The sequence below is a fragment of the Rousettus aegyptiacus genome, unplaced genomic scaffold, assembly GCF_014176215.1.
Source record: "Rousettus aegyptiacus isolate mRouAeg1 unplaced genomic scaffold, mRouAeg1.p scaffold_m13_p_3, whole genome shotgun sequence".
NCBI lineage: Eukaryota > Metazoa > Chordata > Mammalia > Chiroptera > Pteropodidae > Rousettus > Rousettus aegyptiacus.
In genome coordinates this window covers 165,583,241-165,596,546 of record NW_023416306.1, presented here as the reverse complement: position 1 = coordinate 165,596,546, position 13,306 = coordinate 165,583,241, and the positions used below count along the sequence as shown (strand labels likewise).

The 13,306-nt window shown below is 51.8% G+C and overlaps 1 protein-coding gene and 1 long non-coding RNA gene across 2 annotated transcripts in view; one reads left to right on the top strand and one right to left on the bottom strand.

Annotated features, from left to right (window-relative positions):
* Positions 1-6,851: 6,851 nt before the first annotated feature.
* Positions 6,852-9,660, top strand: LOC118600383. The gene is made up of 3 exons (XR_004950007.1): positions 6,852-6,978; positions 7,781-7,886; positions 9,256-9,660. It is a non-coding gene; the product is annotated as an uncharacterized LOC118600383 (long non-coding RNA).
* A 157-nt stretch (positions 9,661-9,817) lies between these two features.
* RIN3 (Ras and Rab interactor 3) overlaps positions 9,818-13,306 on the bottom strand; it is a 105,786-nt gene continuing 102,297 nt past the window's right edge. The window contains exon 10 of the mRNA XM_016145456.2: positions 9,818-11,201. Within this exon, the coding sequence (XP_016000942.2) occupies positions 10,881-11,201 (321 nt within the window). The 3' untranslated portion in view covers positions 9,818-10,880. The remainder of the gene's footprint in view (positions 11,202-13,306) is intronic.

Below are 13,306 nucleotides of genomic sequence, written 5' to 3'. Positions count from 1 at the left end.
ACTACCCAGCAGTCAAAAGGAACGGAGCATTGACACATGCCGCGACATTAACCACGTGAGGGAAGCCCATATCAAAAGACCCCACGTGATTCCATTGATAGCTAGTGTCCAGAATAAGCGAATCTGTAGAAACAAAGTAGGTGAGTGGTGAAAGGCAATGGGGAAATAGTGACTGCCGATGGGTATGAGGATGCCTTTCGAGGCGATGAAAGTGTTCTAAAATTGATTGTGGTGGTGACCGTACAAATCTGAATATAGTAAAAACCATCGAATTGTACACATTAAATGGAAATACGTGGTTTGCTAATTATATTTCGAGAAAGCTGTTATGTAAAAAGCTGCATAGCTAGACGGCTGTTTAGATAACTAGAGAGACAGTAAAGAGAAAAAGTAACACTAAACGCAGCACTTAGACCAGTTCTCACATAGTGAAATCTGTCTGATTTAGCAATGATTGACGCCTTTGAAGTTTGAAGCTGAATGGGATGAAGGGTGAGATACTGACAAATAGGGTTATTATATCTGCGACAAATTCAAGGGCGATGTGTGTGTGTTTCTAATACGCCGATTTTTTTTTTAGCAGCACGAACAGATTTTCTTTCTCAGAAAGGTGGTCCCCGTATGACTTTAGGTTAAGTCGTTTTGTCCTACAGATTTTGAGTGTTCTAGGTTTTAAGGGACAAGTACAGTAATCTTCCTTAATGTTTTATCACTAATGCTCAACAATGGGCAATCCCCAGGGCTGGCCGATGTTCAGAGGAATGCAAATCCTGAAAACTAGAATTTTTAAAGAGAGTATCTTAAAAGGCCTCAAAATATAAATGGTAAAAGCTGTTTTTTCTAGACCTGTTAACTACCTTCTTGGTCCTTCTCTTTATTTGTCCTCCCTGTAGGATAAAAGTCTACTTCTTATTAAACAAATAGAGAAGCCTGAATATTCATGGTTCTAAATGATAATAGCCGCCGTTTCTTTTCTTAAGTAAATGACAATTTCATAAGTCACAATGCTTCGACTTTTTCTCTTCCTGTGGTTCAACACTGTCCCCTCCCACCCCATAGAAATGGGCTCTTAAGCCATTTTCTATTTGATTTGAATAAAGTTGATCTTTATATGTATCTCACAACTAGGACCAGAATTTTTTTTCTGATTATATCCAAAGTGTACAAACACACTTTTCCGGCACGAGAGGCACGTAGCACGGAAACATTCAGAGCAAAATGTGGCCATCTCTCTCTTCCTTAGACATGGCACATGTCAGTTTGGTATCCACCATTACTGTCCCCTTTCTACATGCTCACACACCTGTATACAAATTATAGTTCACTTCTTAGCTTTTTATTATAAAATAAAACATATCAAAAACCATACAAAACAAGTGTATTGCTTAATGAATTATAAGGTGAACACCTTTGTAACTACTACTCAGGTCAAAAAAGAGAGCTTTATACCTGTGTTAGTCAAGGTTCTTGAGAGAAAACCAACAGGATGTGTATACATATAAGGAGAGATTTATCTTAAGAAATTGGCTCACATGACTGTGGAGACTTGTTAAGTCCAAAACTGCAGGCTGGAGACCCAGGGAGGAGACGCAATTTGAGTCCAAAGATCGTCTGCCGGTAGACTTCCTTCTTGATCTGGGGAGGTCAGTCTTTGTCTCTTAGGCCCTTCAACTGATTGGATACGGCCCACCCACCACATAGAGGGTAATCTGCTTTACTCGAAGTCTACTGATTTTGATGTTACTATCATCCAAAACAACACCTTCACAACGATACCCAGAATAATGCTTGACCGAATGTCTGGGCACTGTGGCCCAGCCAAATTGACACATAAAATGAACCATTGCACCGGCCACCCCAGAAGGCCCTCCTTGAGCTTCATCCCAGCTGCGGCTTCCCTTCTCCCAAAAGTAACCACTCTCCTTAGGTTCTTTGTGGTTTCATCGTAAGTGCATCCCCAGACACTAGTCTTGCCTACTTAAAAAAAAAAAAAAATGATATTGCCTTTTCAGCCTTTAATCGGTAGGTTTCCTCACCATCTCTTTTCCTCCCAGCTTCTGTCGAAGAACCCAGGCTGTTAATCTGTGGAGTTCTCAGTCTGGGTTTTGCTGATTGCATCCTCATGGTACCATTCAGCATGTGTTTCTGACCCCACGTCTCGTCCGAATCTGCAGCTGGGTCCAGAGACTTGAGCAGAGCTTGGGCTGATCTTCCTGGTGCGGTTCAAGGTGTGGCATGCTCTTTAATGAGGAGGCACATCGTGGCTGGGTTTTGTTCCTTTTTTGATGTTAGCAGTTGTTGATGCTCAATGCCCAGACCCATTAATTCACTGGGAAGTTGCAAACTGGTGAAATTCTAGTCCCATCGATTTGTTTCCATTTATTAGCTGGAACACTTTACAGGGAGTCACTTCCCCTTACCTGCTGTACGCATTGGCGTAGCTCATGGAGGAAAGGCAGGAAAAGACTCCGTTCTGTCCTCTTATTTACCTTGTTTTTTGAATTGGTTTTCTTTCTTCCTCAAAAGGTGACCCAGTCAGCTTACTAAACTCATTCGATACATTTAAATCCATGAACTCATGGATTTAAATGTATCGAATGAGTTTCAATCCATTGCACTTCTTTATTGAAGCTCGAAGTGCCCTTTTTTTGGCTGATGGAGTCTTCTGGGTTGACTTTGAAGCCCCTTCGATGTGACCCTAGTCACATACTTTGATAGCTTCCTTCCTATCTGGTATATCAAGATGTCCCACTCTCATCTTGTACATTCCCTGTCCCAAAGCTGGGACCAGCTGTTTCTCCAAGAAATTCTGGTTTCTTTTCATGAGAAGTAGTATTTCAAGACGATAATCCGAGTGCTGGGGGTGCTTTTAGCTACTGCTTCAATATGGTTTTTAGGTCTTTTCAGTGAGGTGAAATACTATCTACATACATACACATGTATGTAAATTATATATACACGTGATAAAACACCTCATCAGTTCATATTGTTGTGTCCAATTCGAATTCTGGATTACCAAATTTTTAGTTAACCTCTTCTATCTACTATGTCTATAAATATTTCTCTCTGTGACCATTTGTATCTACATTAAGCTAAATGTAAGTTCACACTGATGTCTCCAGCTCTGCCACCACATGGCTCATTCTGGCCTCCTCCTCTTTCTTATTTATAAACCGCCCTCTAACAGGGAGAGGTGGGCCTCCCACCAACCACCACCCGTGTAGGTAATTGGTATAGCTGCAGAGCAGAATCAGAATTCTTCCCGGCGGGGAACCAACTAGATACGGTCCCTTTGCTTTGACAGATGCCGCTCATTTCCGAAGCTGTGAATGGCTACGGGTTTTGGCAAATGCAGAATGTCGCATATCTACCACTACACTTTCATTCGGAATAGTTTCACTGCCCTAAAAAATCTCATTTCACCGGTTGGTTCATCCTTCCCATCTCCCCCTTCCCGTTGGCAACCACTGATCATTTTACTGTCTCCATATTTTGTCTTTTCTAGAATGTCATATAATTTGGATCACATAACACGTAATCCATTCAGAGTGGCTCCTTTTGCTTAGCAATGTGCATTTAAGGTCCATTCATGTATTTTCGTGGCTTGATAGCTGGTTTCTTTTTACCACTGAATTCCATTATATGGATGTACCATAATTCATCCTAAAGGACCTCTTGGCTGCTAACAGGTTTTGGTGATTACGAATAAAGCTGCTATAAATAATCATTTGTAGGTCTTTGTGTGGACGTAGATCTTCAAATTGGTTTTGTGAATACCTAGAAGAGTGATTACCGGATCGTATGATAAACATTATATGGTTTAGCTTTATAAGAAAAATCCAAACTGTTTTTCAAAGTGACTTATACTATTTTGCATTAACACTAGCAGTGAACGAGAGTTCTTGCTCTGCCTTCTGACCAGCATTTGTCAGTTATTTGGATTTTAGCCATTCTAACAGGTGTGTAAATGATACTTTGTTGTTTTCATTTGCTATTCCTAATGAAAAATCACAAGCATCTTTTCTCGTGCTTATTTGTACATCTTTGCTGAGGTATCTGTCTGAATTTTCCCCCCATTTTTAAATTGGGTCATTTGTTTTCTTATTGTTGAGTTTTAAGAGTTCTTCGTGTATTTGGCATACGAGTCCTTTATCAGGTACATGTTTTGCAAATATGTTCTCCCAGTCTGTGGTTTGTCTTCTCATTTTTATCTGTAGGAGTTTTAAACTTTCATAAAGTCTGACTTATCAATTTCACGTTCAGGGATCACGGTTCGGTGTGTTTTATTTCTTTTCTGTTAAGTGTTTTTTTTTTTTTTTTTTTGCTTTTCTTTTCATCTTCTTGTCCTACTAATGCATTTTCAGCTGTGTTTATTTGGTCTTCTGCTCCTCCTGGCTTAGTCTTCATTTCTGAAATGATCACTTCTTTCCTTTCTAATGTTTTCCTAAGTTCTGTTACCTCATTTCTGAGTTGTTTTCTTTTCTAATTCTGATTCAGGTTGCTCTTTCACGCCTTGTATCATTTTCTTCATGTTTCTAAGCCCTTTTTGAAATAGTAGATAGTATCTTTGAGCCATTTCGGGGACTCGTCTTTTTAGTACGTTTTAATGGGTCACTCATTTCCCTTATGAGATGTAATTAGGTCAGTTGAGGGGGCCGCTGCCTTTCAGGGGAGATGGTCGGCAAACCAGCCAGGAGGACTGGGAGTGCAGACTGGATGCTTCTCAAAGGCAGAACCCCCGTTCCCCCCACTCCCTGTCCTCGGGCCCCATGCTTTCAGATCACTGACCCTGACTGAGTCTCTGCCTGAGTCAGCCTGGCAGAAGGGGTGATAACCCCCACATCTGTGCCTCCCCCACCACTTGGTGTCCTGCATGCACCTCACACTCCGCACGCCCAAAGCTGATGCAGTCTGGCCCCTCTCAAGCCTGTGTTCCCCTCGGTCTCAGCTGGGGGCACGGCCACCACCATGTCCCAGCCGGAATCCCGTGGCCCTTCCAGGATCCCTCCCCTCCTTCCCGCCCTCCGACCACACCCTCGACCGCATTCTGCTGATCTTCCTTCCCCAGCCCTTCTCGAATTTAACTCTTCCTCCCGTCCCTGTTCCCCTTCTCCGTTTCAGACCTCGCCTCCTCTCCCCTAGATGACCACGGCAGGCTTCAGTAGATCCCCTCTGCCTCCGGCCCGGACCCCTCCCATTCTGTTCCATGTAGGTGGAGAACTTCCAGCTCCTTGTGCGGCCAACCAGGACCACTCAGGCCCCACCTGGCCTGTACCTTCGGCCTCATCTCCTGCTAGCCCTCACCTCAGGCTTCATGTTCGAGCCATCTTGAAATGACCAGTTACTCTGCAGACAGCAAATTCGATCTCATTTCTCTGTGATTTTTCACTTTCTTCCACCTTCCTTGTCAAGAACTGCCAGGGGTCTAAGATTTTGACCGCACTTGCAAGCTCACGAGGTCACTGGCCACAGTTTCATAGGTGTTGGCAGAGGTCAGAGACTCCTGGGAGGGAGAAGAAGGGCTGTATCACCTCCAGCACACAGGCCACGTGAGCTTCGTGTTTGCTTGGCCTCTCTCCGCCTGCCAGGTGCCCTGAGGGTGATGTGGGGGTGGGCCCAGCTGGATGCTGAGCGGGCAGTGGATCTGGGTCAGGCCGAGAAGCCTCAAGTTTAGGAAACTTCTGCCCTTTTTAAAGAAGGCTGCTAACAAACCTGCCCAGTGTTCACCCTGGTGGTGAGACACTGTCTTCCAAGGTGAGACATTATTTTATTATTCTGGTAAACAAACAAACAAACAAAAAAACAACCCGCCCTCTTCCCAGGAAGGAGAAACGATATCTTCCAAGGCTATTCAAATCCTCTTAAAAAGACAGGCGGAACGAAGCCGTCAGCTGCTCTGCCCCAGACATGGAGGAGTGAGTACGAGGGCCACATGGAGCGCTGTGTCCCGGCCTCGCGGGGTTCTTCTTGCGCCTTCTGCTCTCGGCTAAGTCCTTATCCTTCAAGACCTAGCTCGGCGGCTCCAGAAAGCCCTCTTCGTTCCTCCAGGCGGGGTACACACCTTTCGCTCCGTCAGGCCCCCGGAGTACCCCATGCCTGCTGCCCTCATCACACTGGTCCCACTGAACAGAACACACGCACGGCTCGGCACCCCTGCGTGTGAGCTCACCTGTGCTCCCGGGAGACCAGAGAGTGCCTTCGCAGAATGTGGAAAAGGCGTCCCTTCTTCTGGGTGGACACGGTCCTGTGCCGGGGCGTAGGCCTTGCCAAATGGCACCCAGACCGGGGTTTGGTCCCACTCATCCTCTCGATCGTCCGAGCAGCCTTGGCAGTGAACAACTTCCCTGCCCGTATGTGCTAACCCTGAGTTTATTTACCTTTTTGAAAAGATCTGGGGCTTCCCCTGCCCGCCCCCCGCCCAGGAGCCTGTACGATCCCTGCACCAGCCCGGGGAATCAGGGTAGAGTCACTGTCATTTTAAGAACGCGGAATGGGAGGCTCAGAGACGTTAAGCGAGGTGCTTGCAGCCGGCCTGGAGTCCGGGTCTCTGGGCTGCGAGGCGAGGCTCTTTCCACCCTCCCGCTGAGCAGGTCTCCTGACTTGGAAGCCAGGCAGATTTCAGAGTTCCCTTTTTGGCTCTGGGCTGCGTGGGCTGCAGAGAGATGATTCCTGGAGAGCCTTTCTCGGAAATCAGCGTTTCCTAGCAAATAGTGTTGACGGCCGGGGAAGAGGCCGAGCCACCGCTGTGAGTCAGCACTTTTCTTCCCCACGCCCTGGTCCGCGTGACTTGGCTGAGAAGGACGGGCCTGGTGTCTGCCACAGCTGCTCCCTGCTTTCGCCACCTCAGAGGACCCTGTGGAGCAGAGGGCAGTTCCAGTCCGGGATTCTGGCCAACTGAGAACATACACAGTGACCACATCTGCAAATGTGTGTCAGGCCTTCCAGACATGGCCTCAGGCCACCGAGGGGGGACAGCAGGTTTGTCCGTGACTGGGATAGGAGAATAAAGGATGTCTACCTTCACACGGGGCCCTTCCCCTCCTCTGGCTGTCTCTGGTCTCTCTCAGGGCCTCTTCTCTTCTCTGCCCAGCTCGTCTGCAGGCCGGTCCCCCATCCCCCCAGCAGAAACTTGCTCATAACTGGGACGAACGTCAAGGTGTTGTGAGGCTATCTTGCGCCAGGCACCTTCAGGGCCAGAGACTTTACCGGATGGGCAGGACTTCACGCCCAGCTGTCACAGCCAGGCAGGGGACACAGCTAGGCTTGGGACACGGCCAGGCATGGGACTCGACCAGGCATGGGGATGAGGAGCAGCAGGGCGAGGCGAGGGCATGCCCATTTCCCTGCAGACACGCTGGGTGGCTTCTCCCAGCACTGCCTGCCCTAGCCCCAGCCCCAGACTCAAGCTGTGGGCCCAGTAAAAGCAGAGGGAAGGAGGAGCCAAGGGGCGGGGGAAGGCAAATGCTAGGGAGGGGACACAGATAAGCACTTGTGGTATGTCACAGCCTGTGGTCCTGTCACCCTTGGACATATATATCTGCACATGTGCCATGCATGAGCACGCTCACACACACACACACACACACACACACACACACAGCTCTGGACTCCTGACCCCTCGCGTGGGCTTGTGGACAAGTCAGGCCTGCTCAGCAGCATCCGGGTCCTCTCGGGCACTTCGGCCTGACGATGCTCGGCCACGGCCGCTGCCTCTGCAAAGTCCTCCTAGGGGTGGGGCCCGACGGGCAAGGCTCATCTGACTTCGGTTTTCTACAAACAGGTCGCTGAGGTTGCTGTGTGGGGCAAGGAAAAGAGCCCTAGATTTGGGGGTCATTTGGCCTGAGTTCCAACTTCACTTTGGCTTCTAAGCAGCTGCAGGACCTTGGGTGAGTCAGTCACCCCCTGATATGGGCAGAATTGTATCCCCCAGTACGTCGAAATGTGATTGTATGGGGAGACGGGGCCTTTAAAGAGGTAATTAATTTACATAAGGTCATAAGGGTGGGCCCTAATCCAATAGGATTGCTGTCCCTGTAAGAAGAGGGAGACCCACCAGAGCTGCTCATGCACAGAGAAAAGGCCCTGCAAGGACACGGCGAAGGGAGGCCATTTGTGAGCCGAGCACAAAGCAACCCTGCCGACACCTTGATCTCAGACTTTCAGCCCTCAGAATGGTGAGAAAGTCAATTTCTTTCATTGAAGTCCTAGTCTGTGGCCTTTTGTCATGGTCCAAACAGACCGGCACATCCTCTTTCTCTGAGCTCCCATTTCATCCGTAAATGCCTCCCTCAAGGGGCCGCTGTGCAGGTTAAATAAAACCACGCAGGGGAATCGCTAATAGCACCAGGCTCCGTGGAAGGCTCGGCGTGCGTGATGCCCTGTCTCATGGCCCTACGTCATGCCCTGACCCCTGAGGTCGTCCTGTCACCCCTCCCTGGGGGCAGAGGCACCCAGATGACAGGAGCTTCCGGTGGCCCCAGCTCTCCTGCTCTCTGGTCTCTCCTGACAGGTGGGCCCCAGAATTGGCTTCAGGACAGTGGGCCTGGTACCCATGCTCACATACACATGACACACGCTCTCATACACATGACACACACACATGCGGTGTTTTGACAATGGTCCCCTCAGTCCATCTCAGTGGCTGGCTCTGCCCCCTTCTGGGATTGGTGCCCGATCAACCCTCTGAATCCCACCTCACCCCAAGCTTGGGTCCCACCCGGGCAAGACGGTAGTTGGGTAACTAGATCTCCCTCTGACCTCCTCTAGTCTCAGGCCTTGTGGGAGGTGGTGGGCACCTTGCCTTACAGTTTGGGGCACATGGCTGTGTGGCTAACTGGGCTCAGGGCTTCAGGGAGCCCAGGATGCTCAGGAAGGGGACAGAGTCTTTCTTCATGGGGGATGCAGGGGGAAGGAAGGGAGGACAACTTGGGATCATAGCTGGCTGCCCTCGGCTTCTGGGTATTTGCTCGTTTTCTCACGTCTATTACACTGCCTACCTTCCCCACCCCGAGTCTCCCCGCCCCTCCACCACCCCCCCCCCCAATCTGGAAAGTCCTCCAGGGCTCGCTGTATCTGGAACAATCCCTTCATCTCACAGAGGGCTGGCCTGGAGCCAGAGTCTGACAGGCGTCTGTCGACTGCCTGAGGGGTCAATGATGCCCAGAAGTTTAATGCTGGTAGTCTAGCCAGCCTCCCCTGGGCACACTGCTCACTGCCATCCATGCAAAGTCTGTTTTCCTCTCTGCTGTTTCCCAGGGCTCGGAAGAGTGCCGACATCAGCAGGTATCCAGCAAACACACATTTCTAATCAATGCTTAGGACATAGACATGAACGGTCCAAATCTGGTGGAGAAGGCAGAAGGATCAGAGACAACCGCAATTCAGTGGGATTTCTGGTGAGAGAGATGAGCCCAGGGGGCTGTGGGAATGTGGACAAGGACCAGCTGGCCAGCCCAGGAAGTCAGAGAAGCCTTCCTGGAGGAGATGGGCATGGCAGGATGCGTACATGTTTGACTAGGCAAAGAATACAGGAAGTCTTATTTCTGGGATAGGTAGCAGAGGCAGGAAGGTGAGAGACTGTTCTGGAAATAATCCAGAGGTGGATATGATGGGAACCACCAAGGGTGGTGAGGATGCAGGAGATGGCTAGGCTGAGGGACCGACAGGGGCCAGGGCCCTGGCGGTCGAGAGGGGCTGGGGTGCGCTGCAAATTCCGCCAAAAGACAGGGCCCTCGGTGCCAAGGAGGGCGACTTCTGAACCTTGGCTGGGAAGGGGTGTAGGCTATTAGTGGGGGCCTGGCTGGCTGAGAAACGGAGATGTCATTTTCAAAAGGGCTTTTATTAAACTCTCTCCACACAGTGCCTCTTGCTACTGTTGCCACAGCCCTGGGGCATGTACACCAGGGAAAGGGCCCCCTCGGTGTCCCCGTGCAGCCAAGCCTGGGCTCGTCCGTCCGTATCGCTGTGGAGCCGGCTTCATCGTGTGGCAGTCTCGGCCTATGTCCGGCTCCTTCTGGAAGGGTTCCGAAGCGGCAGGGGTGACTGGATGCTGGAAGCTGAGGGCAGGCTCTGGTGCCTGGATTGGGGGCGGGGGGAGGTGGGCCCGTCCCCAACACACACCCTGAGAGACGCTCCTGAGATTCTGGGTGCACCTAAAATGTCACAGCTCCATGTTGGGGGTGCGGGGGAGGCAGGGGTGAGTGGGGGGGGGTCGGTAAGGAGTGGGCTGTGGCCAGGTCAGTCCTCCTGAGGACAGTCGGGGGAAGCTAAGTCCTTCCTGGGCATGTGGTAGGAAACACAGAGGGATTGACCCGAAGGGCTGTGTGTGAACAGGCGCCAGGATCAGGCTTTTTTTTTTTTGGTTACACCTATAGCACCTGGTCTTCTTAGGTGGTCTCCCCTTCAAGTACTAACCCGGCAGACCCCCTGCTTAGCTTCTCAGACCCCTTGCCTAGCTTCCAGGATTAGACGAGATCTGGCTTGTTCAGGGTGGCACGGCCCTAGACAGGATTGGGCTCTTTTGCTGCAACTGGCTGGAGTACGTTCTCTCTCTGAGCCTCAGTTTCCCTTTCTGTCTAACAAATAACTTGGCCCCTCCAGCCGACCCTCCTTCAGGAAGCACGCTGGGCCACTGCTTCTTCACCTCATGATCACAACTGACCTGCCATGTTGGTCTAGGCACGTTCAGTGGGTTGCGAGCATGTGTGACATGGGGCGTCCACGGTGGGAGTGTGTGTGGTCAGCTATGGGGCTCCTGCATGTATGAGGGGGTGCGGCTGAGTGTGAGTGTGAGGGTATGAGAGTGTGAGTTCAGTCTGCCGGCTTCCTCCCCAGCCAGTCTATGTAAACACGGCCATTGAGGGGCTGCAGTGGCCCTGGCTTCACAGGAAGTTGGGTTCCCGCACCACAAGGCAGGGCGGGTCCCCGCCGTCCCCGCCGCTGTCCTGGGGCCGGTACACGAAATGGAAGTCGCGCTTGGGCTCAATCCGCAGCAGGTAGTTCTTGATGCGGTGCGGCAGCGCCTCGTCCGCCAGCTGGAAGCAGCGCCCGTCCACCAGCACGAAGAGCCGGTGGTCCTGGGGCTGCGCCACCTCGAACTTGTCCGCGCACTGTGCGCACAGCGCCTCCGCCAGGGTATCTGCCCGTGACGCCAGCGTCCGTGACTGCTGCTCAGGCTCCAGGTACGACACGCAGATGAAGTCCTGTGGGGTGAGATGCAGGGGGCTGCGTCACTGGCGGGCCAAGGGGACGTCCCGTCTCACCCCCACCCCAACTGTGGGAGCTTGGACACAGGTAAAGACTCTCTGGGCCCCACGCCCCTCTCTGTCGAGAGGCGATTGCAGGAGCGGTCATGAGGCCGGAAGTCAGGGCACCTGCAGCTGACCCTGCTTTGTGACCTAAGGCAGGGCCTTTCCATCTCTGAGCCTCACTTCTCAATGGCGCCGAACATTCTGGGCGAGTCAATGGCTTTGAGTCTTGTCAATGAGGAGTGAGAGCGCCTCCTGGTGGTCAGTTCCTGGGCTCGCCAGCATTAATTTGTCACTTCATCACCTCTGCCTTCCCAGGTTCTCCTGCACCCCCTAGCGCAACGCGGGGCAGGGAGGGAGGCATAAATCAGGGGGAGATGCCAGTCCCAGCACCCCACGGTTCAGCTGGGGATGCTGAGGCAGGAGGAACAGTTCTGCCCTTAGGGCTGGAAGAGCTTAAGGGTGGGGAGGAGCTGGAGAGCAGGGACTGGGATGGGAAAGGCTCAGTGGAACGGGGAGGGGACCTGGGCCTGAAAGGTGCTGAGGGCGACCGCAGGAGCCTGGTGGGCAGGGCTGAGGCGCTGCCTGCCGTGCTGGGGATGGGAGCACTCCTGTACATGTCAGTGCCCTTTACCAGCCCGGGAGGGAGGATCACACGGTGGAAGGACGAGCTCTCCAGTCCCTGCGTGCCCTTGACCTCTCTGAACCTCCATTTCCTCAACTGTAAATGGGGATAACACCAGTTCTTACACCATGGGCTGGAAGCATATGAAACGGCTCCGGTGCCGTGAGGGCGGGTAGGAAGTGCTGTGTGCGGGGTGGCCCCCTTGTGGAAGGATGATAACAGCACAGCCTTCTCACCATGGTGATGATGATACGCTGTCAAGGAGTGAACGCACCTGAGGCGCCAGGCTCCCTGTCAAGAGCTTTACTGGGATCACCCCCTTTTTCTAGGAAGGGAAGCCCAGCCCACTCCCTTGGGTCTTAGTCATTGCCTGTGATCTCCTTGTTTTCCATTAGGCCTCCCTAGAGCCCTTTATACCTACTGATGACTGTCAGGCCCTGGGCTTTTACTCCCAGAGAAGGACGGGGCTTAGGGCATGGGGTGCAGAGGAGGCCCTGGGAGGGGGCTGCCTTCCCCAAACCCCAGAAATAACGCTGAGGGGCTCCTCATCTCTGATCCTAGGACTTTCTCCCAAGCTTCACCTCCCCCAGTGGGAAGCACTGATGCTCTGTCTGGCTCAGCATTGCGAAGCCACAGGGTGGAAGCCAGAAGCAAGGAAAGCCTGGGGCAGGCTTGAACCAAGAATGCCCATATTCCAAGAGTGGGAGGGACAAGTGTCCCAGGAGAGGGCGGGGAGCAGCGGTGTCCTGGACCGGGCTCTTGCCAACTCATGCTGGCGCATACCAGCTTGAGAAAGCCAACTGTGTGTATGTGTCTTCCCAATTCCAGGCTCAGTGGTGCCCGGTTAGTGGCTTGAAACCAGCCCTGGTGGGAGTATTTATACCATGGGAATCAACGAAAGCTAAAATTAGAGCTTTTTACTAAACATTATCAAGACACCGTTGGTTTGGGCAGGGGGGCATCAGCTTGGCAGCCTGGAACATGTTTTGGAGAGGCAAAGCTCATCTAGTCCACAGCCCACCTGTGCTGATAGGGAGACTGAGTCCCAGAGAGGGGCAGGGACTGCTCAGGGTCACACAGTAAGCGAGTACTCAGCTCGGTCCAGACCTGGAGCCTCTTACCTCCAAGGCCTGGGCTCTGCCCATTGCAGATGGGCCATCTTGAAACCTAGGATTAGGGTCAAGCCCAGCGTGCTCTGGGTGTCAGGGAAGTGGGTCCACACAGCTGTTTACATCTCTGGATTGCTCCTTGGCTCACTGTCCTAACTCTTTCCATTCTGCTCACCTTCCAGGCCCACTCTGTCCCAGGCCCTGGGCTTGGGGCTCCTGAGACATGTGAGCCATCAGCCTTCTCTCCTAGGACATCTTCATACATAGACGGTTACAATATGGTGTGATAAATGCTGCAGCAAGGACAGTAGCAGCAGGAAACACAG